Below are 24,407 nucleotides of genomic sequence, written 5' to 3' on the forward strand. Positions count from 1 at the left end.
TAAGCCCACCTCCGACAGCATCATGTCAATCCAACCAGTGGCATATTTAAGCCCATTGAAACCATCTCCGGCATAGGTCCCTGCATCAGCAAGGCAAATTTTTGGGTATTCTAGTGTTCAATCATCTTCCACCTTCAGATTACGATTGGCAAACAAGCCAATCTACATCCTCAGGTTTAAGATAATTGAACAGGGGCAGCTGTCATACCCCAAAATTTGCCCACGCTTTTCAAAAATTCAAAACTATTTCAAAAATTGGATTTTTATAAAATCTTGGGTTCATTTACATTGACATTCTGAATTTTATAAATATTCGATTTAAAGTCTATTTTAAAAATATAATAGTTTACTCTTAAATTATTTATATTTTAATAAATAGCAAAATGCTGGCCGATGCTTCATATGCTTTCAATTGGTATTTTATTTTGAACAAATAACATAGCACAAATGGTAAGGAGGTAAGGTTCAAATCCCACTGTTGACATTTTTCCTTTTATTTGTTTTTAACTTTATTTTATTCAAAAAAATCACAAAAATATTTTTTTTATCAATTTAGAATTAATTTTCATTTTTTTAAATTTTAACCTTTATTAGAAATTATTTATCATCATTAAATATCAAAAATAACAAAAAGAATTTATTATTATTACTTCTTTTGTAAATATTGGTTTTGTATCTTGCATTATCATTATTGCATTATCATTATGTTATTATTTAAAAAAATATATGTATTAGCTAATTATCTTTTAAATATTAGGCTATTTCTAGAAGTTAGTTTTGTATTTTAAATATCATTTAACCATAAAATCACAAATTAATCTCTTTAAGTTTTCCAAAACACATGCCCGACAACTTCAATAACATTTCCAAAGCAAATTATTTCTTTCCAAAGCAATGTTCCAACAATAAGAATCACATGAATACCAAAACTTAATGACATTTAATTTGTGCTTTTAATTGATTTCAGGTTGGATATTTCTTTTTGATGATAAAAGAGGCCAATTTCCATTCCTACGCAGGACGTACAGTAACAACATATTCTCTCATCAGCTAACATTTTCACCATACAGGCTAACACACCACTAATCCTAACCGACACTGATCCAAAGAAGAAGAAGAGAGTTGGATCGAAGCCGAAGATCTCCGACGAACATGCCGCTACCAACATCTGGATCCAGCCGTGCATAGCCGCGAAATCGCAAGACGACACATCAACCATACAGCACCGCCATCGGGGAACAACCAGCTGCGGAGATCTCCAACCACCCTCCGACCGCGATGCACCACCCTCCGACGCATTCTGTATGTTTAGTTTTCTAATTCTTTTCTGTGATTCATGTGTGGTTTTGTTTTTCTGATAGTCTACGGTACTGATAATGTATATTTGGTCTTTTTTTGTTTTATTATTTTTCTAACATGCCAAGTGTCTAACTTTAATTGGCTGGGAAATAATTTGAAAAGTCAAAGATTCATCACTAATTTGTTTTATTGATAGCATGTGATTTGTTACATAACTAGTAAAGGACCCGTGCGCCCGCACGGGTCACGTAAAGTCGGTATAAATATTAAATAAATATAATATAGTTATGGTTAAAGAATTATATTAAAATATATATTAATTAAGCGAAATAATTTCTTCAATGATGATTATCATATTAATATTAATTTAATTTATCAATTTGTAGTTGTTTTCATTGATGATATTTATGTTGGATAAAAGTTAAAATAATATTAAAGATAATTAATTATTATTGTTGATTACAATTTTAACTCTGAAAAAATATAGTTCTTGATAAAAAGTAAAAAAATAAATAAAAATTGAGATAATGTAGTTATTATGTACGATCATTATCAACAACTTTTATGGGCTCCCACCCCTAGTATGTCTACCCGCCTTTTTTTCCGCAGACGCACATTATCAACAATTTTTATGGGCTCCCACTCCTAGTATGTCTACCCGCCTTTTTATGAGCATGATTCAAATTGCAAATTTAAATTATCAAAATAAAAAAATTGCAAAAAAAATTATAACATCTATATAAGTCAAGAAACAAAAAATAATGAAATGACATATTATAATTCAATGCAACACATTTAAATCTCATTATTTAACTTTAAATATATATTTAATTTGATTTATCAAAGAAAAATTTGTACAACAAATATATATTATTAATATTAATGTTACTTATCACATATATGTCGTTAATTTCTCATATTTGTGTTAGTTACTCATACCGAATCAAAAATACTAATGTAATGGAATAAAAACAGCAAAAATATTTAATTTAAATTGCATATCCAATAACAAAAATAAATAAGTTATTAAATAAAAAATAACTTATAATTTTATTTATAATCTTGACAGAAAAAGATTTATATACCAACTCTTTCTTTATATTTGATATATTTAATGAAATGAATATAAATTAGAATTAATGTCAAATATTTTTTTTATAGATATTAAAGAAATGAATATAAATTAGAATTAATGTCAACTATTTTCAATGAGAAAGATACAATAATGCGTATTGAAAGGTGTTATATGCATTTAATTTTTAATTTTTAATTCTATACAAAATCTTTTTTGTATGTTTATTTACAATTATTTTATACCGATTCCTCTATATGAATTTGAATTATGTCAAGTACTATATATTTGTTGATATTGTATGGAAGGTAGAGAGTTATATGAATTTCATTTTTTTTATGATTAATTAACTGTAATGATTACTTTTAGATATTAGAATTGATTGGAAAACTTGTAGCATGCAAAAGAAATAATGATTGTTTTTAGATATTGTCAAATATTATGGACATAAGGCATGCTAATATGAGCTGATGATAAAAAAAGACAATTGAAGGCATGAAAATCGGATTAAAATATTTGTTTAAACTTGGACATGAAATTAATTTTGGTAGACATCGATTGTCTTATTATGATAGTAGTTATTATAATAGTAGATCAATTATTTTTTTAAAAATATTAATAATTGCAAATGTTAAAAAAAAGACTAATTATTATCACCTAAAACTACATATTCCCAATGACATTTTCTTCAAACTTCTAATTAAAAAAGACTATTAATTATTACCACCTACAACTAAAACCTACTACAACTAAAATCTACCTACCTCTATTGGGTCCTTTACTTTTTCACCATATGGATGAACGTATATCAGATCAATCTATTTTTTTGTCTAACAGATTCAGTTTAATCAATGACAAAGGATTGCGATAAAATAAAATAAAACTATTTAATATTTTATTAAATAAATTAGGATTGGAAAACAAAAAAAAGTTAATCGTGTGAATTTTTTTAGCCATAAATAACTTTTAGAGATATTATTATTATTATATGTTAATTTTAAAAATATTATTATTTCTATGATTAATAATTTGGGACTGTTAACTCAACATAATATTTTTATTAGGTTGATTAATGTATAATTGATATTAATAAGCTCTTAATGTTAATTATTATGAAAATTTAATGAAAAATGAGACTGTTATCCCATCGAACCATCTCTACATTTTTTTTTTAATTTCCTTGATGCAGTCAAATTTTCTACTCTTTGTCACTGAAAAAAACACATTAATAAATAAAAGGCAAGTAAACCAAACACAGAGGTTGATGTGAATCATAAATCTACTATAAATCGAAACAAAAATTTGATGAATGAATAGAGTGAGAATTCAAAAGGTTAATTTTCTGTTTCCAATATGTTAATTTTTTTAACCGAGAAAAACTGTTGGAAGTATAATAGGGTTTGGGAAAAGACTTTAGGTCAAATATGATTAAATATGATTATTATTTAAAGTAATAAATAACATTGTGCGGAAGAAATTAGAAAGGACTGTGGTTCAAAAGCGGTGTTTGTGACTCTTCTTTTTTCACGTGCGACCTTTCTGTTAAAAAATAATGCATTTAAGACTTGTTAGCTACCATTAACATTGAGAATCAAAATAATTAAATTCGAAAAAGAAATGAAGCATGCTTGAATTATTTGAAACATAAATATTTGGCACGTAAAGAGTCACATAATAAAAATGGTAATAATTTAATTGTAATCCCAATTTAAAACTCTCCCGTGAAATTCATGTACCCATTTTTTTTATTAAATATATTAAAAGTTTTTTTAAAGAATTAAATATGAGGATGTACACTACTTATATATAATATTTTTATAAATAGTAAATAAATATATAATAGTTGATATCTTGGCCTTTTGTTTTAAATATAAAAAAGAAATAAATTTGTGTCTTTCATAAAAAAAATTGTTTATTCATCATCAATCATAATTTTCTCATGTTTTTTAATAAAAACAAATATATGTATCAACTTTTAGAATAAATGTTAACATCTTATCATAAATAAATGCTAACATTTTTTCATGTCAATTTTATTTTTATTTGTATCATGTAATAATAATATATATCATTTTTTATCAGGTATATGATATTTTTGTTTAAAAAATTTATAAAAGAAATCATAATTAATTGATTGAAACAATTTTTATAGAAGCAAACTATTGTTGCCTATAAAATTATAATGTAATGGAATAAAAACAACACAAATATTTAATTCAAATTGCAAATCCAATAGCAAAAATAGAATATTTAACAAATAAAAAATAAGTTATAATTTTCTTCATAATCTTGTATTATTAGAAGATAAATTATTATTTTTAGACCAACACTTTCCATTTTTAAATGTTGAAATATATATATTGAGACCAATTTACAATAAAATAGATACTAAATAGGCGAATATTTATTGTATTGGTAATGATTGTGTTTTGGAACCTATTAATTAGGAATTATTATTATATATTAAATTTAAATTTAAATTTTAGATGATCCACTCACTATAAAATCTCCATTTTAAATTTCTTCCCTTTGATTTTGATTTTTTTTAAATATATTTCATTAATAATAATAATAATAATAATAATTGAATGATGGAGATACGATATTCACATTCTCATACCTGAACAAACAATTAAAAATAGTTAATAAATCTACTATAAAATATACAAAGAATAACAAATTTTGTGTTTCATAGAAAAATGGTCAATACCACCTCTTTCTCTGTATTTGATATATTTAATGGAATGAATATAAATTAGAATTAATTTCATCTATTTTTTTATGGATATTAAAGGAATGAATATAAATTAGAATTAATCTCAACTATTTTTAAGGTGGAAGATTCAATAATGCGTATTGAAAGATTTTATATGCATTTAATTTTAAATTTTTAATTCTATACAAAATCTTTTTTGTATGTTTATTTAAAACTATTTTATATTGATTCCTCCCTTTAAATTTGAATTATGTCAAGGTATTGTATATTTGCAAATGTTAAAAAAGACAACTAATTATTACTCACCTAAGTTTGACTCTTATCTCACTTTCTCACTTTATTAAAATCATACGTGTATAATATAAACCGTAAAATATAATATTAAAATATTTTGGTAAAATACAATTTTAATAATATTAATTATATTTTAATAGTGTTTGTAATGGAAGTTAATATATTTTTTTAGAAGAATATCACAAATAAATCAAATTGATAGATGGTTAAAAAAATATTACTACAATCCCATTAATAGAATAATTTTTTTACAGGGACTCATTTCCCATTGTCCCATATCCACCCATTATATATTTTTATTATAATTAGGGATGTCAACTTGCCTCTATTAGCAGGGATCCCTGTGGGGATTCCCCGTTTGGGGCCCCAAAGACGGGGATTTTTTTCCCCGCGGGGACGGGAATGGGGAACAAAGTCTCCCCGAAGGCACTTCGGGGACGGGGGTGGCGTAAATATCCCCCGTCCCGTGGAGTCCTCGCCCCGCCTAAAGTAACATAATGTCCTTAAGTTTTATATAATTTTAAATTATTATGGAAGTTTATTTGTCATTTCATATAATTAATCTTATACACAAATTTAAAATATATATGTATTGTTAGTAAAAGAGTGAGATATAAATGATTATTTCAATTTTTTTAGTTTGAAATTTTGGTGGTCATGACACTCAATATTATAGATTAAATATTGTTAAAACAATATATTTATCATAAAAGAATAATTTCTAAATTTCTTGTGGTTAGTTTTTTAAGCTTTTACTATTAATTTGATTTAAAATAAAAAATAAAAAATCATGTTTATGAATCTCCGCATGAGCCATGGGGATCCGTGGGGACCCGTGGGGATCCGCGGGGATGGGGGACAAAATCTCCCCGTAGCGGGGACCCGAAGTTGAGATGGGGAATAGATAGAAAAATATTACTACAATCCTTCCATAAAATCTATGTTTAGAAATTGTAATTACGTTTAAGGTAACGAAAAGAATAATTATACTTAATTATGTAATAAAAAAACATCAAAATGGTAGGGTATAGTATCAATTATTTACTTATTTATAAGTCTTATAATCTATATATAAACAACATATTGCAATACAATTAAACATATTTAAAACTCATTATTTATCTTCAATTATATATTCCATCTAATTTATATCTGGTTAGTTAAAATATTAAATATCATTTAATTGATTTAATAATTATTTTATTACAGTAATTGGAATTTTTATTAAAAGATGTTGGTGTTTAACTTGTAGTAATGAAATATTAATAATCATATTCATAATCACATCATAGAAATCAAAAATAGCCTTCAACTTGCAAAAGATATAAAAAGCCATCTGCATTAATTCGTACAGGCTCCACCACTATTAACAGGCCATTGAAAATCGGCATGGCTGTGCATAGAATCATATATCTGTATTAATTCCTATAGGCTGGAATAATGATGGATAACTTGTAATAAGAACGATCACGCTTTCCTTGCAAAGCAGATTGGCATGCACTGCAGCAATCACAATGATTCAATACTTTTATCAAAAACATAAAACATCTGTAACATAAAAATAACAGTTGTGCCATTCTTTTTTTTTGCCATTTATGAGCATTGTAGAGAAAATGAAGTACTAAAAATCAAGAATGGTTTATAAGTCGTGCGATGTTTTCCTTATCTGTTGCATCTATTACCACTTCTTTACTTGTGGTGAACAACGGTATAATATATCATTTGTATTAAGATCAAAAGTATAATGAATCCAAGTTTATATGTGGTGAAAGCTTGGTAGAATTCATTTTTATCATAACAACCTTCAAAATCTTCCATTCCACATGTATATTACTGTATATTAATACCTGTAAAAAAAATAAAATAAAAAATTGACATGTTAAAAGAGTGGAAATAATGAAGATCTTTTATAAAAAGATTAGAAAATAAAACATACTATAATTAAATAAAATGTATTAATACAATAAGAAAATTAAATTAATGAAAAAAAATAGCATTGGTGCCATTTTAGATTATAGTGTGCCTGATTATATGCATTTAGATGGTTAAAGTACACTTCTTCTATCATTACACAGCAACACAAACAAAGTTTTTGCCTCTAATTTTTTATACCAAAAAGAATATCGAAAAAATGGTGTTTATTTGCTCTTACTCTGATTTATTTTTTTTTCCTCAAAAACTCTCAAAGCTTCATTTCTCATCCCAAAATAACGCAATGAAAAAATAAATTTCTGCAAAATAAAAAACCAATCATCACGGTTACATTCTCCATTTTTTTATGAAATTAAACCCAGAAATTTAAAGCTTGAATCAGTAATAAAAAAATGAAAAGGGGAAAAACAGAAACCTTCATCGGCGAGCCAAGAGCATGAACATGGACATGTAACATATACAGAAGAAGAAGAACGATCAAACAAACAATCAAAACACTACGAAAAAGAAAGATGGAAGAAACCCATTTTACAGATGATGATGGAAAGGAAACTGTTTTGTAGAGAATGGTAGAAGATGGAACGGAAGGCAACCAAACGAAATCACAAATAAAATTAGCCATTTGGTTAAATAAATGGTAGAATCTGGTTTGAATGATTGAATAGAAGATGAATGGCAAAGGTCTCTTGTCTTTTTTCAATACCTAATTCCCTTCAAAGGAGAAAGAAATGCGTTGGAATAAGAGTATAGAGAAGAGAGGATTTTTGGTTTTAGGGTTTGAGAGTTTTTTTTAGCATGTGAATGTTTGGATAGAAAATTTGATGTTGTTGCTTATTTATTTGGAAATGCTTGGAATTCGTAAAGTCAAGTTTTATTGAAATATGATATAATACTTATTCCAATAAAAATTCAAATGCTTGGAAAATATCTGCACAGTGTCCAATAAGAAGATATATTTTGATTAATTAAGGTTAAAGGAAATTAAATAGGTTTAGATGGGAGTGAGAATATGTATGTTCCAATGCAATAACAGTATAGAACTAAGTGCAGGTTTTTACATATTCCAATACAGAAGTTTTGCATTAAATAAATTGTTGGAATGTAATCATGATTAGATGTAAAATTACGCTCAGGGGTATGCAAAACCATGTTTAATTGTTTGTCATTAGGGTAATTAAGGGAAATTGGTGGTAATTCATTTTTATATATTAAAATAGACTCTTTTTCTAATGTATACTAGTTTGCTTTTTATGATGAGACTATGTCCATAGCTTCCTTTGGTAAATGAGAAAAATTAGGAAAAGAACTATAATTTTGCTGATGCTAGGAAGTGGGACGCACCCCATTTGAATTTTTTTATTTTTTATTTTCTATTAAGTTTAGTCATTACTAATAATTTCAGTTTGTAATGAAAGATTAATTTAGTTTCAAGTTCTAGAATCAATTTAGTTTATTTATTTTAATAATAAAAAACGCAAAAACATTTTGATTAGTCTCTTTATTAAATATCAAAATTCAAAAAAAATATATATTTTAAAGTTAAAATTTTAGATTTTCCTTTTCATATTAAAAAATATAAAAAAAATTTATCATCTCAAGATTTTATTTTTCATATTATTAAAAACTCAAAAATATGTTATTTTTATTTTCCTACTTTAATATGATTAGTTTTATATTTTTTCCTGCTAATTATAATTAATATTTGTGAGTATTTTTGTCATTTGTATTCATGCCTTATCATTTTATCCATACTAACATTTTTTTTTATTGTGAGGTACTATCTTGGTCCTATGGACCGTTGTGGACATTCATAAATCTCCTATGACTTTGTACATTTAACATTTAATTCCTCGCATTTTTTTTCAAATATTGTAACTGCTTATGGAATGTAATAGTAACGTAGGACCCTTTATTTTCCGCACCTCCTTATGTAATCCCCCATCCCAAAGCCATGTAATAGCGTAGGAACTTTACATTCCGCAGTTTATTTCCTGTACATATTAACTGCTATAACTGTTAGATGTATGTTAATAGGATTGTATGGAAAGACTAAAACTAAACATAGCTAACCTAATTTCAAAGATAAAATAATTGAATCTGACACACATCGCACTCACTCACCTCTAGGGTACGCCTCTCTCGTTGCCTTCGGAAATAAAAGGTCGTGTCCCTCGAAATGTAGAGGTACCCATTAGCAAATGTCCCTCAAGATAAAATCGTCACTAAGTCCCTCGATGACCCTCAATTGTTGCGTACGAAAAAGTGACGATCGTCCCTTTGAAATTGCTAAAGGTACCTCTACCTGTTGCCTTCAAAACGACCTCGATGACCCTTCGATGACCCGCACGTCCAATATAACAAGGACTACCTACTCCTACATAGTATGGATAGTCCTGGGAACTTTAAAATTTACAGAAAAAGACCAGTCAAATAGGGTAGTGCTCTTAAACTGCCCAGCTCAATAAAAATATCTTTTCAATATCATTTCAAAAAAACTAAGGCTACGCATTTACGCTAAAGTCCTTATGCTCCTTTCGAAACAAACAAACAACATGAGCTAAGCAAGTTAAGAGCCCGTAGATAACTACGGATGAAAAGGGTGCTTGCACCTTCCCTTTTCATAACTTACCCCCCGAGCCCGTTTTCTTTCAAAAAGGTCTTTTTCTGTACTTTTTACCTTTCCTAACATTGGACAAAATAAAAGTCGGTGGCGACTCATGCTCACTGCAACATTGTTTGCGAAATAAAAATAAAAGTCAGTTCACCGTGTTACACACACTATTTTTATTTTTTTCGGTTTGTATATATTATTTTCATCGGATTAGTATTTTTTTTTGTTTATTTATCATATTAGTGTTTTCAGTCTATCTATTGTTTATTTTATTTGCCGGTAACGTTTAATTAAAATGCGGTTGCGTTTAAGAAAAAACATAAAAAAAAAACACAGTTTCTGCATAATTCGGAAATGAACTTCCGAATTCACCCCCCATGAGGTGTTTTCGGATGTTCATCTCCGAACACACCCCCCATGAGGTGTTTTCGGAGATGAACTTCCGAATCAAGTAAATTATTTTTAAAAAAAAGCGCTTCAGAAGTTCATTTCCGAAGCAGGGGTAGTTTGGGAATTTCGCTGGGGGTGACCCCCCATAGGAGGTGGGTAAAGAAATTTTCAACACTTACTCTGTGTGTAACTAGGTGAATTTTTGCATTCCTTAGATTGCGGTCTTTGGACCATCGAAGCGGTCCAAGACAATTTTCTTTTAGTTTTCTTTCTAATATATTTCATTATTTCTATTATTATCAAAATAATAAAATATTTATTTTATATAAGTCAATCATTTAACCACTGATTTCTTATTTGGTTGCGCATTACATTATTTAAAAAATTCATATCAAATAAAAAATATTCAACATAAACATTTTTTTTAATAATACACTAAATAAACAAACTAAATTGTTTCTCCAAACTAGCTATTTCGAAGAAAAAGAATGCAAAAATAAAATGGATAAAAATGAAATTCTAGAAAAAATAAAATTCAAAAACTCAAATTTCACATATTGTTTCTTAAAGTTAAATGAAAAAAAATTAACTCTAAATGCTAAACAGAAAATAATAAGAAATAGAACAGATTTAAAAAAAGTTCTATCAATACAAAATGTGTAAAAATTTTAATTAAAAAGTTTAGAAAAAGTAAATTGAATAGTACAAAATGTAAAAGTCCAAATATAAGTTTATTTAAAATAAAGAAATGTAAGGGTGTGTGAGATTAAAATTAAAATCTTAGAATTGTTATTTCTAAAAATGCTAATGGCATGAGTTTTATTCTCGTTTGAAAAATAATAAATATTTTTAAAAATATTCTTGAATTTTATTTTATTTATAATTTTAAAAATATAAAACAATATATTAAAATAATATGAAGATGTGAGTAGTTATAGTTGATTATTTTTTATACTCTTGAAAATATATGATTCTCACTATTTTTTTTCAAAATACCGTTATGTCGAAATTGTTTGGAAGGAAATGTCCGATTGGATAGGAATGTCTTACAATTGTTTTGAAGATCTAAAGGAAGGCTTTTGGAGATGGAGCAATTATTGTAGATCGAAGAAGGTTAAAATAGGGAAGGAGGGAATCATTTGGCTCGCTATTATTTGGAGCATTTGGTTACGGAGAAATGATATTGTTTTCAACAATTCCTCTTGGAATTCAAGAGATGTCGTTTGGAGTTGTAAAGCCCTTTTGTGGAGGTGATCGTATATTGGGAAAATTACGCGTGCCAATTGTAATTTCTTCGAATTTAGCAATAACCCGTTGTTATACTTTAGTTAGATTGCAATAGGAGTGTCATTTTCTTTGGGTGGTGTTTCCTTGTACTTGTTGGTCCTTTGGCCTATATTAATATATCTTGCTTTCAAAAAAAATATAGAAAGAAAAAGTGATAGGAAAAGGATGAATCGGAGAGTTTGTGAATATTGATTATTATGGAAAGGGTACAGTGTCATAATCATAAAGTATTTCAAGTTGCATGAGCTGAATATAATGTTCTTTTGCATAACAAAGAAACCGAACTTTGAATATGCTCCCCATATGCATGTGGTTTAGCATATATTCATATACCTAAATCTCAATAAGCATAAGTTTTAATGTTCCAATCGATAATCACAAGTTATTCATTATGTTTTAAATACTTTACCCTAATTGTTATATACGTCCTTAATCATGTTTTAGAACCTTTCTTTAAAACAACAAATAATTAAGTTAATCAACATTTGAGTTACAAATTTAAAAAAGTAAACATGTTAAAAGAAAAGCTACATAAACACTTGATGATATGAATTTAAACTTGTAATTTCTTATAAGTTGATTTCATTATTCCCAAACTAGATCCCAAAATACTTGAGTTAACACTGATTTACTTATCACCTAAAATAACCAATAAAAAACAGCACAAGAACAGAATTAATTAATTAATTAATATACAATCAATATTTGACATGCTATTCTATATAATGATACTATAATATAATATAATAACTCGATTAAAATAATATAATACAAAAAAGCAAAGAAAGCACTATTAATTTATAATAATGTACAACAATAACAACATTTGCAAATACACTACTAACCCACTTTCGGCTTCATAGTGTGTCTGCCAATCACTAATAAAATAATTAACATTAATTATGAGTCCAAGACTCTTCAACATTTTTAAATTACAAATTAACAACACTAACACGCGCGTCCACACCATATCTACCTGGGTCTACCCGCATTAGATCCAGCACCAGGATAACCGGCCCCACCAGGCACCTGATGGTAACTACCAGAACCGTACACGTGTCCCTGATGCTGCTGTTGCTGATGATGATGCTGATGCTGCATGATCATTTGAGGAGCACCATATTCGAAAACCGAAGATGAAGAAGAAGAGGGAGCCACGTCCTTGTCACGTGCCGCAACGGTTTTCTCACCTTCGATCTCTCTGAATCGTTGAAGATAAATCTTCAACGGTTCAACGTACTCTTCGAACCCTAACGTAGTCATCGCCCAGAGCAGATCGTCGCCGTTGATCGTCTTCCGTTTCTCTCGCTGACACTTATCGGAGGCTTCGCCGGTGATGAAGCTTATGAACTCCGAGACGCATTCTTGAACGGTTTCTTTCGCGTCTTTCGAGATCTTCGCGTTTGCAGGTAACGCTTTCTTCATGATTCTACTCACGTTCGCTATCGGTAGGAATCGGTCTTGCTCGCGAGGTGATAGCTCGCTGTTACCGGCGTTCGGGGCTCCTCCTGACTCGTTGTCTGAATCAGCCATCAACTCGCTTTCACTCACTGCGATTTGGGAGCATCGACGGCGGCCGGAGATTGTGGTGGCGGCTCCGGTGAGAGTTTGAGAGTGGAGGGAAATGGAATGAGCGTGATATCCGTTGGATTGGGTGGATTAATAAGGATTTATCTGGTGGACACGTGGATCGTTGTGGGCCGTTGTTAGTAGATAAGTGTTTCTTTTGTGGAGGGGTTCTGAGCCGTTGGATTGGAGGAGGGAGTGATGATCTGGGTCGTTGTTTTGGTCTCTGTGTCTGACTTGGACTCTGATTGTCATCTTTTGTTTCTATTAGGAGTAAAATTAAGAATGTAGTACTACTGAGCTTACTTAAAAAAAAGAAAAAAGTTTACTTAAGTCAAAAAGTAGAAATTAAGTTTAATAATAATAATAATAATAATAATAATAATAATAATAATAATAATATTATTATTATTATTATTATTATTATTATTATTATATAAATCACATATATTTATGCATGCAATTGCAGCGATAAATACCTCAAGCTAAAGAATTAGTAGACAATAAACTATCTGTTCAAAAAATTTATCACTGGTGTATATAATTGTTGATGGTATAGTTTAATAGAAAAATCAAATTGAAACATCTTTAAAAGTTACGAACTGTTTAAATTTATTCAAAATATAATCGAATTAAAATTATTGAATTGGTATATCAATTTGAAAATTTAAATTTTATCAAATTGTTAGATGAGAATATTTTTAAACCAGTCTGATTTTCTTTTTTAATTTTTCTAATAAAAAATTTTAAACTGTTTTTTAATATTTCTTATTTTCAATTTAATTTTAGTTTTGATTTAATTTTTTTATTTGATTCAGTTTCAAATTCTTTATACAATATCATTTAATTTACTAATCAAACATAACAGTTTAATTATTTTATTTGTGATTCAATTCGTCTTGGTTTTTTTTCTTAAAGTCCTACCCAAACTAGGTTGGAATACAATTTAAAAAAAAAAGATTTTTATCCTTTCATTCAAATGATCTACAATAAATTATATTTATTTGTGTTTCAAATCATTTTCTTAAGGATACTGATATTATTACACCTAAAGATGACAGTATAAATATACGATTTAGTTTTTTATATTATATTTAATAATTATATTTTTCACGAATATAAGAATTAGGTGTATTTCGTTTGGTGGAAGATATGGTGTAAAAATTATGGTGTAAGCATAACTCTCCTCTTTTTTAATTAGAATTTTCAGAGTGTTTTTACTTTTTAAGTTTAAATATTTTAGTTATGTTTGCATGTCCAGTGGTACTTGAGATTCTTATTTCTTTGCTGATTAACCTCGATTTTGTTAAGAATCTTCTCTTGAAGCATCTCCATCATTTACATTAAATTATGAACCTTAATGCTCGGGATTTTTTTAGTTCAAGGATTACATGTGTCGGTGTTTGCATTGTCATTTTAATCTAGGGGGTCCTTTGATTGCAATGTTGTGGCCTTTTAATTAAGGTCACTTGTCTACTATCATATGTGTGAATTATTAATTAATAGGGCATAAGACGTGGAAAGGAATAGTTTATCACTGTAACTTTTCTTGCAACTCAAGCAACCATTGACATATACGGTATTGGTCCAAAAGTTACTATTCTCTCCATCTTTAATTTTAGTAATAAATCTTCTCAATTTTGCATAAATTAAAAAGTAATCAATTTGTATATAAAAAATAATAATGAATTAAAATAAAACAGAGTAATCAATAATAAAAGATGTAATTGAAAAATAAATATTAATATTTTATTTGAATGATAAAATGATTATTATAATTTAGGAATTTTTTTACTAAACAATTTATAATTTAGGATTGAGATATTAATTAGTAGCTAAGAATGAGACACTATATCATTTTAAGTCTTCAATAAGTTGATTTATATCATTTTTTTTAGATAAAATGACACACTATAATTTCATAGATTAAAGATTCATTGCTTAAATATAAAATGCCTCATAAAATATTTATTGTGATTTAAAATAGAAAATTGGTGACGTGTTGATAAAGTTTGGTGTAGAATCTCTATAATAATAATAATGTAATAGCAAGAGTCTCCGGTAGACGGATGGAGATACCTCTAAGATTAACACTTCAAATAGTTAATTAAATAAAAATAATAATTAATTATTTGATTAAATTTAATTTAAAGATTATAATTTAAAGTAATTTAAAAAAACTTATGCTAAATAATTTTTTTTATCATAAATGTCCGATTTACTAGACCATATATTTTAATTTGGAAATCAATTCTGACTCTGACGTCAAATAATTTCAGTTCCTTCCGATTAAAAATGGTTTTTAACACATAGACATACTCGATAACAATAGGATTAACTATTTATACTATAAAATACTTTTAGCTATGTTTACATGCGAAACAAGTAGTAGTCCACTAATACTTAGATTCTTATTTCTTTGCTAGCCTCGATTTTGTTAAGAATATATCTTCACTTGGAGCATCTCCATCATTTACATTAAGTTATGAATCTTAATGCTCAGGATATTTTTAGTTTATAGATTGCATGTGTCGGTGTTGGCAGTGGCATTCTCATCTATGGGGTCCTTTGATTGCAATTTGCAATGTTATGGCCTTTTAATTAAGGTCACTTGTCCACTATCATATTTGTGAATTATTAATTAGTAGGGCAAAAGACATGGAAGGAATACTTCATCACTGTAACTTTTCTTCCTACTCAAGCAACCATTGACATATTGACGGTATTACTCCAAAAGTTAATATTCTCTCCATTTTAAATTTTAGTATTAAATTTTCACTATTTTACAGAAATTAAAAATTTTTATTTTATATATGGAAAATAATAATAAATTAATAGAAGATGGTAATAAATAATAATAAAATTTAACAAAAATAAACATTAATGTTTTATTTGAATGGCAAAATTGATTTAGACTTTAAGAATTTTTTTACAAAACAATTTATAATTTAGGACAAAAATATTATTAATAGCTAAGAATGGAAGCTACTTCTTTTTATAGACAAAAGGACAAATATATTATAGACTCAAACATAAGATAAAACTTTCTTGTTCGAATACAATATGCATTATAAAATATTAATTTCATTGTAGGATAGAAAATTGGTGATTTGTTAATGATGTTGGTCATAGAATCTCTCTGGTATAATGGTGAGAGACTTTAGTAGATGAAGAGTGCATATAGTTGCAAGGTTAGTACTCTAACGATTAAGTCTTTGAGATATATAATTTACGATTAAGTCTTTGAGATATATAATTTGCAAGTATGAAGTGAATCATACCTTAGTGTGGTGCAAAACCACATTTTTATATGGGAGATGGTTACAGGTGTCACTGATGTTTCCAGTGTGGAATACGAAAAACCGTTGGGTTGAATCCAACGATTGAGATGAGTGGGATGCCTGGCACGAGTATGCAGTTGCTTAGTGAGGGTTTACCTATTCGTCAATCTTGAACATGGGAGGCTTTAGATTTGGCCTTCGAATTATGTCGGTCTTATTGGATTGTTTGGCTGGTCTTGAACAACTGTTTCTGTCGTGACCAGCCTCAAGAAGATTATGCTTTGACAATATTTGTGGCCTCTAGTCCTCAGGTGGGAGAAGAAACTGAATCACCCTAGTCATAAGAAAACTGAAATACCGAGAGCGGTTTGGTTGGTCCTGAACAACTGTCTCTCCAGGGCCGGCCCTAGGGGTAGGCCACCAAGGCTACCGCCTAGGGCCTCACATCTTCATTTCATATTTATATAGTTTTATTTAATTGATTTTTTTAAAATAAATTTTTAAATTATATTATAAATCAATTAAATAATAGAGAATAGATAGATACAATTTCTTAGACGTGGTTTGTATTATTTTCTAATATGAAAATATGATAAGTGTATAATTTTTCCTTACTCATATATAATTTTTTTCTATTTTCACTGCTTAAATAATGTTAAAGCACACTTATTACATTTTCACTTATTACATTTTCATTGACAAATATCATAAACCACCTAATGAATATAGGTAAGTTTTTTCCTTAAATAATAACACCTATTTTTTTTTTTGGACAAAAAACACCTATTTTGAATATATAATAATAACAAACATTTATCATTTTATTTGTTATTTTAAAAATCACAAGTATAGATAATAAATTTTTTAGTTCTTTAATATAATAGGGCACTTGATATCTAATTTTATATAAGTGTGACATTGTTTTTTAATTATGATTTTTTTAAATAATGAGAAGAGTGTTTAAATGAGTTAATTTTATTATTAAGTAAAATAAAATTAATTATAATAATTTAATATTTTACACCTTAAAACATCTAAATTATATTAATTTTAGAATTTTTTACAATATTAAAATATTTAATTTTAAATTTCGCCTAAGATCTCGAGATGTGTTGGGCCGGCCCTGTGTCTCTCGACCAGCCTAAAAAAAATTATGCTTTGATATTTTGTAGCCTCTGGTTCATGGATAATAGTATGGTTGCCATGGGGGGACCTAGCCGCTTTGGTCACAAACATGGTGAGAGATTATGAACTTAGTAGCTCTTCCTCTCATACTAGGGCCAAAGTGATAGGTCTGGTAGGCGTAAAAACGTAAAAAATCACAGAATATATTATAATAAAAGCAATGTAATTGAAAAGTGTAAAAAATCACAAAAAATATATTATAATAAAAACAATATTGTAACAATTTAATTAAAACTTTTCAACTTTAGTTACTCTTGAGTTTTTTTTTTTCTTCTCACTTTGTCTTGTGGAGCAGCATAGATACAACATAAAAAAAAAAAAATATGATGTTTGAATAACACTATTCTATCTGTTAATAGGTAAAATATATGTATACTAAAATAGTGAAATCTATGTATTTTTATTCAACAAAATAGTCACTATTAGATAGAAAAAGGCAAGAGGATTGAAAAATGATGAGAATGTGTTGTGTGCTTTAATAGAAATGGTGGTTGATTAATCTATAGATGCTTCACTTATTAAATATTCTCCAATATTGTTTGCAAACACATTCAATTTTCATTAACTTTCCTATATATAATTGACTATTATAAGTTTGTACACAACCAGTCACAGTAATTTAATAATAATTTGGAGACATGGTCCTTTCACTCATACAATTGGGTGGCACTGGTTATAATCAGTGGTCACATATACAGTGACTTTGCATGTAATCTTCCACTATTAAACATTATTATGAGTGCTCAAGTGGGTCACTGACTTTGCATCATGATTTTAATTTATGATCTTCATGTCATGCCTTTTCCTCTGTTTCTTTTCTTTTGTTCATACTCTTTTGTTTTATACTAAAACAAAATTCTATAACAGCAAAAAACAAAACTATCAAATTCAATTGAGATATCATCAAGCTATAAAGGTTGAAAATCCTTCCAATAGGGTTCAGAACAATTTGTTACCATGCTTACAATATGAATAAAAAGGCAACAACTTCACATATAATAGTATTCATTAAACTAGACATATAGTTGAAACAAGTATTGATCAGTTATATACATATTTTTCAGGTGTAACCAAGAGACTACTGCATACTGATGGCACAACAAAAGCCATCACAAAATATTCAAAATACTGGCTTATGTATCATAGCTTCTAAGGATGTTAAGATTAACAAGTTACTCCAATTCTGCTCTACAAAATGTACACAAAATATATAACTAGAAATAAAGAATACTTGGATAAACACGAGTCTTTGTTCATGCTTCAACCTCTTTGTCGGTGGTATTAGTCTCATCATTTTCAGTATCCCCTTCTTCATCTTCATCCGCTTGTTTTGATAGCTCTTCCTGAATCATAATCTTTAGAGATGCCTTTCTTGGGGTGAGATCCTTGTCGAATTGCTTACCTGAACAATGGTCAGCAATTGTGTTGGTCATATAAAGAGAGACTGATAAATAAATAGACATTGCTCATACCCATAAAATTTACTTTGCTCTTAAACCAAGGATAAAAGGGTAATGATAGCAAATTATGCATACCAAGTAGCTTCAGAATGTCGGTAAACGTAGCCTGCAAAAGAGAAGAAAGTCTTAATACTTTTGAACTACAGAAAACCTTAACTAGAGAGAGGCATATTAAGATTAAAATCAGAACATCAAGAGGTAGGATCAACACAACAGCAATTGCTAATCTAGTTCTATAAACTCCACTAGTAATGATGAATGAATTTATCAACTTTTGAAAATAATGAGACTTCTTACCGTATTGAAGTCAACTTGTTTGAAAATATCACATATTGCAATGCGTAACTGATCATCACTGGGGCTTGACTTCTCTTTGTTTTTTCCCTTTCTTTTAGTAACCTTCTCTGCTAGACAAATACAAAAAGATTCATTTTAAAGATGGTAAGCTAATAGGAAAAGTAAACATGTTCATTTTAAAGATTTCAATGAGCGCCTTAAACTGAAAATGATAGTTTATTTCACTAATCGCTAGAACATGAAAGAACATAGATTTCACGATGCCTACCTGAATTGTCTTTGGAGGAAGACTTGGTGAGAGTTGAGGTTTTCTGTTTTTCATTTCTCTTCTTCCTTGAAAAGACCTTTGGACCTCTCTCACTAATATCATCATCAGACTCAGAGTGTGTGGACAATAATTTCATAGAAGTTCTCTTTCGTGGTGTGCGAGGTTTTTTCTGAAATGTCGTTTCCTTTGCTTTGCCTTTGGCAGCAAATTCTTTCTCCCTGGAAAATGTTTTATTTATTTTACTCATTTTCTTCACATCTTCAGATTCATTATCAGATTCGGAATCATTTTTATCTTCACTATCAGATTTCTGAGGCCTTTCATCCTCAGATCTGTCAGAAACATCTTTTTCATCTTCTTTCTCAGAATCACTTTCGGTGTCAGTTGTAGTCTTTCTCTCCTCTTCATCTGAAGAATCTTCATTTTTCTTCCGACTCTGAAAATCCATAAAGGTTATAAAGCTAAATTTACTGGTTTCACTTTCATGGTTTTAAAGCACTTTACCACTTCTAGTATATATCTGAAATTGCATTTCAAATTTCAGCAATTAAAAAACATGAAATCTCACCTTAGCAGAGCGTCTTGACGTTGATGTTCCAGATCTCGAAGAACCATGCTTTGTTATGTGCTTGCGCTTTTTTCCTTTAACTGACTGATAATAAGGAAAAGATAAGTATGCCGAAACACTCCTCTTGACGTAAAGCAGAGTAAAATAACACACTAGTGGGAAAAGGTTGAAAAGAAAAGGTAAGTATTATAAACCTTTTCTTGTTCTTCAAGCAATACAGCCCTTGTCACATGAGGGGCAACCAAAAAGTTTATTAGCTTTGCAATAATATCTTCCTGCATATGTAGAATACTAATAGCATGAGAAATTAACACCGGGGATGTTAAATCAACAATAACAAAAATGCATCAGGACTGCATTGACAATACCCCTGATGCACACAATGTACTCAAGCATGAAATGTGTCAACAGGGCTAAACCAACAAACCTTCCTTGTATTTGCCTTTGCAACTTGTATGTCAAGCACATCGCAGATATCCAGCAACTTCTCTTTATTACACTTGTCAAATTTTTCTTTTACTTTAATCATTTGCTTTTCCTGCAGTAACAACATTTGGTTTTAGAGGCTTAGGCGTAAGAGCAAGCATTCATTTTGTTATATATGACTTGGTTGCAAGTTACAAGCATACCTCATTTTCATACCACACAAAACCAGAAAACCTTGATATGTTTTTCTTAACCTCAGCTGCCTGCGAATTACACAATAAAACATTAGTTAAATAGAAGCACAATAACATCTGTTTGCCTGTTAATTTTACTATTCCAGGTAAGTGTAATCTTTTAACTGCCTAAGAATAAAGAATACTATATCATATGTTAACAGAACTAGTGGTGAAAAATAACAGTTATGAAAAACTTTGATTGTTTGTGAAGTAGGATATACCTTTCCTCTCCTACAAAAGAGGATTGTATGGAGAAATTTTAAAGTATCATCAACCTTCCTTCTAGTTAATTTAAATGCCACTGAAAAATAAAACGCAAGAGATATAAAGTTAGCTGTTTTGAAGAAGCAGAAACATGTATCTGCGGCATAAAGTGCATTATTGACAAGAAAAGTAATAAAAGAAAAACCATAGATCCTCATGGAAAGAAGAATTTGAACAAATGGAACACTGTACCATTGGGTATATCTTTTAAATGCATACCACTGCCCTGCAAAGCGAAAGAAATAATGTAAACAAAATAAGTTTCAATATAATAACACACAATTAGAGCTTTGCTATGAATCTGGAATGATTGAATGAATACCTCATCAATGAAAAATTCTTTGGAAATATCTCTCTCATATGATTCTACCAACCTCTCAACTGATTTCCTTTCACGTACAGGACGATTGGCTGCACTTGCACTTGCAGGAGTCCTTGCCTCTGTCTTTTTCACCTGCTCCTCATGGATGTTTCGTCTCCTGCGCCTTTTTAATCCTTTCTCAACTTGCATGTCTTCAGAATCATCTTCTTTTGACTTATAGTCAACCTTATCATTAGCATCCTCCACCTCTTCTTGACTTTCCACCTTTTCACTGCTTTCATCTTTGTCTTCAGGGATCCCCTCTGTCCCCTTCTGTTCCTTTATTTTCTTTTTCCCATTCTCCACATTGTCCTTTCCTCTCCCACGCTTTTTTGATACTTTCCCAACTATAATATCTTCTTCAGTTGACTTATTGCCAACCTTAACCTTATCATTCTCCTCCTTTTCTAGACCTTTTTCCTTTTTACCGCTCTCACCTATGTCTTCAGGGGCATCCTCAACCTTTTCTTGACCTTTATCCTTTTCACCGCTCTCATCTTTGTCTTCAGGGACATCCTCTTCTTCCATGACATCTAATGCTGGTTTCTTAGCTTCAACACTTTCTTTTTCTTCTTTACTATCCATAGTTTCTCTAACATCAGTTTCTTCCCCCAATTTGTCATTCTGGAACCCATTATCATCTTTCTTATCATCTGCTGATTCTTTCAAGCTAACATCTTTTATTTCCTCCCCGGCATCAAGCTTCTTATCCTCTTTTAATTCTTCCCCTTCATCGGCTTTCTTATCCTCCTTAGAGTTTTCCCCTTCATCAACTTTCTTATCCTCCTTAAAGTTTTCCCTTTCATTGACTTTCTTATCGTCTTTTAATTCTTCCTCTTCATTGACTTTCTTATTGTCTTTTATTTCTTCCGCTTCATTGACTTTCTTATCCTCTTTTAATTTTTCCCCTTCGACTTTCTCATCCTCTTTTATTTCCTCCCTGTCACCAACTTTGTTATCATCAATTATAACATCACTGTCATCAGCTTTCTTATCCTCTTCCACTTCTAGTTCTTCCTCCCCATCAGCTTTCTTATCTACTTCCATTTCTTTTATATCATCATCCTTCAAGTCTTTGACTTCATTATCAGCTTTCTTATCAACTTCCATTTCTTTTATATCATCCCCCTTCAAGTCTTTGACTTCATTATCCTCCAAGGTTTTCCCTCCTTCAGGTTCCAAGACCTTCTTATCACCCATGTCATCTAAAGTTTTCTCTGGTGTGATACTGCCATTTGAGTCGGCTCTGGAAACTGTATTATCTGATTCTTCCTCACCCATACTGATCCAATCTTATCAATACTAAATCTATATACTACTTCTTCCTGCAAACTCTTTCCACTTCACTGGTTTCTTTGAAATCTAACGATTTGTGCCTGTCAATGTATAACCCAAAACCATAAGAAAACTCTATAGTTTAAGAACATCATCAACATGCAAAAACAAAAATGAACCACAATTCCAGTAAGCTTCAAAAAGATATTAGTATGTAAAACCATAGAACACACAATATCCATACAAATTATCTTTTTCCTAAAATGGAAGATTGCTTCAAACTCATCCACTAAATGAAAATTTTCAACTGCTATCTCAATTGAAAAACCCAAATATATCCATTGACATGACAAGTTGCCAAAAAATTATAATAAAAGCTTGAAAATAGACCCCAGCACTTAACAAATGCAGTCTACAAACAATAAAAACAACACCCTCCAGCTGTTAGGATTTCTGATGGAGCCTAAAACACAGGAGGATCATTACATTGAACTCCTTGAACCACCCCACCTCCCCATCAAGTCAGAACCAGACTTTGTTACCACAGTTGAGACTTCCAAGGAAGCCTACAACACTCAGGTGGATCATCATATTGGATTAAAAGCAAACACAAAAGTGAACCACCACATTTTCACCCAAAATCTTATCCACCAAAAATCTTATAGATCCTCTGGGCTTACATTTTGCTCAACATCTTTTTCTTTTTTTTTTTACTTTTGCATCCAATTCGACTTCTAACTTACACTTATCACACCAACACAAGTTAGGGTATAGGAATATCTTAGCTATGGGAAAAAAAAACTATGTGTCTATAAGGTTTGGTTATGCAGTGAAAAAAATTGATTTTGAGTGAACTGATTCTATTCTATTAAATTGATTCTAGTTAAAAGTGGGTTGAAGGTATAGTGATTTATGTTTGGATACATTACACTCAAAAGCTATAAATCCTAGCTTTGAGTAGATTCAATTCTGAAAAGCCTAATCAATTCTACTCGAGAGCAATCAAACATGTCAAAATCAATTCTACACAAACAATTATAGGTACTCCAAACGTAAAACCAAACACACACTAAGTTGAATTTCGCACTACTTCCCAACAAAATCAAAAGATCAAGCTCATGCAAAACAAGGGAAACCATAGTTCAACCAAAAAAAACTCAACAACACAATACATTCATGGTCAAGAATCAAATTCTACACTACAACAAGTAGATAAGAACCAACCCAGCACTCAAACAAAAAAATAGGGTTGAACAAAATCGCAAATAATCAAAATCAATACTATAAAATTCTACTTTTTTTTTATTTTTCTCAACAGTGATCATCACCATAAGTTTCAAACAACAACGAAGTTCATAAAACAGAAAGATTCAAACTTTGAACTGAAGAGAAAATCTAAAACAGTGAAAAAAAGAGGAAGGAACTTACGAGTTGAAAAGTTAAAAGAGAAGATGGTAAAAAGCTTTGGTTTTTCTACCTTGTTCTGAAAGGGGCTCTTTCTGGGTATTTATATTTTTATAATAATTCGGACTTCAAATGTGGATTTTAAATTGAAAAATTAAATCACACGTGTAATGACGTATGTGCCGCTAAAATTTTGAATTGGAAAATGTCAACGG

The 24,407-nt window shown here is 29.5% G+C and overlaps 2 protein-coding genes across 3 annotated transcripts; both read right to left on the minus strand.

Moving 5' to 3' along the window:
* Positions 1-12,367: 12,367 nt before the first annotated feature.
* On the minus strand, positions 12,368-13,244 carry LOC131617776 (nuclear transcription factor Y subunit B-3-like). The gene has a single exon (XM_058889030.1). It carries the CDS (start codon positions 13,132-13,134, stop codon positions 12,574-12,576), a length of 561 nt encoding a protein of 186 aa, XP_058745013.1. The 5' UTR covers positions 13,135-13,244; the 3' UTR covers positions 12,368-12,573.
* A 5,377-nt stretch (positions 13,245-18,621) lies between these two features.
* LOC131615697 (DEK domain-containing chromatin-associated protein 3) lies at positions 18,622-24,306 on the minus strand. Of its 2 annotated transcripts, none has more exons than XM_058886848.1 (12): positions 24,217-24,306; positions 21,475-22,889; positions 21,345-21,378; positions 21,110-21,189; positions 20,856-20,915; positions 20,654-20,764; positions 20,421-20,501; positions 20,227-20,310; positions 19,659-20,094; positions 19,391-19,497; positions 19,169-19,199; positions 18,622-19,035 (listed from the first exon to the last, which is right to left on the minus strand). In XM_058886848.1, the coding sequence occupies exons 2-12, from the start codon at positions 22,792-22,794 to the stop codon at positions 18,887-18,889; spliced, it is 2,493 nt and encodes an 830-aa protein (XP_058742831.1). In that variant the 5' UTR covers positions 22,795-22,889; positions 24,217-24,306; the 3' UTR covers positions 18,622-18,886. The 2 variants fall into 2 exon arrangements, with proteins under 2 accessions (XP_058742831.1, XP_058742830.1); XM_058886847.1 differs by having other exon boundaries at positions 19,391-19,500.
* Between the last annotated feature and the right edge of the window lie 101 nt (positions 24,307-24,407).

Source organism: Vicia villosa, linkage group LG7 (genome assembly GCF_029867415.1).
Source record: "Vicia villosa cultivar HV-30 ecotype Madison, WI linkage group LG7, Vvil1.0, whole genome shotgun sequence".
In the NCBI taxonomy this organism is placed as follows: domain Eukaryota; kingdom Viridiplantae; phylum Streptophyta; class Magnoliopsida; order Fabales; family Fabaceae; genus Vicia; species Vicia villosa.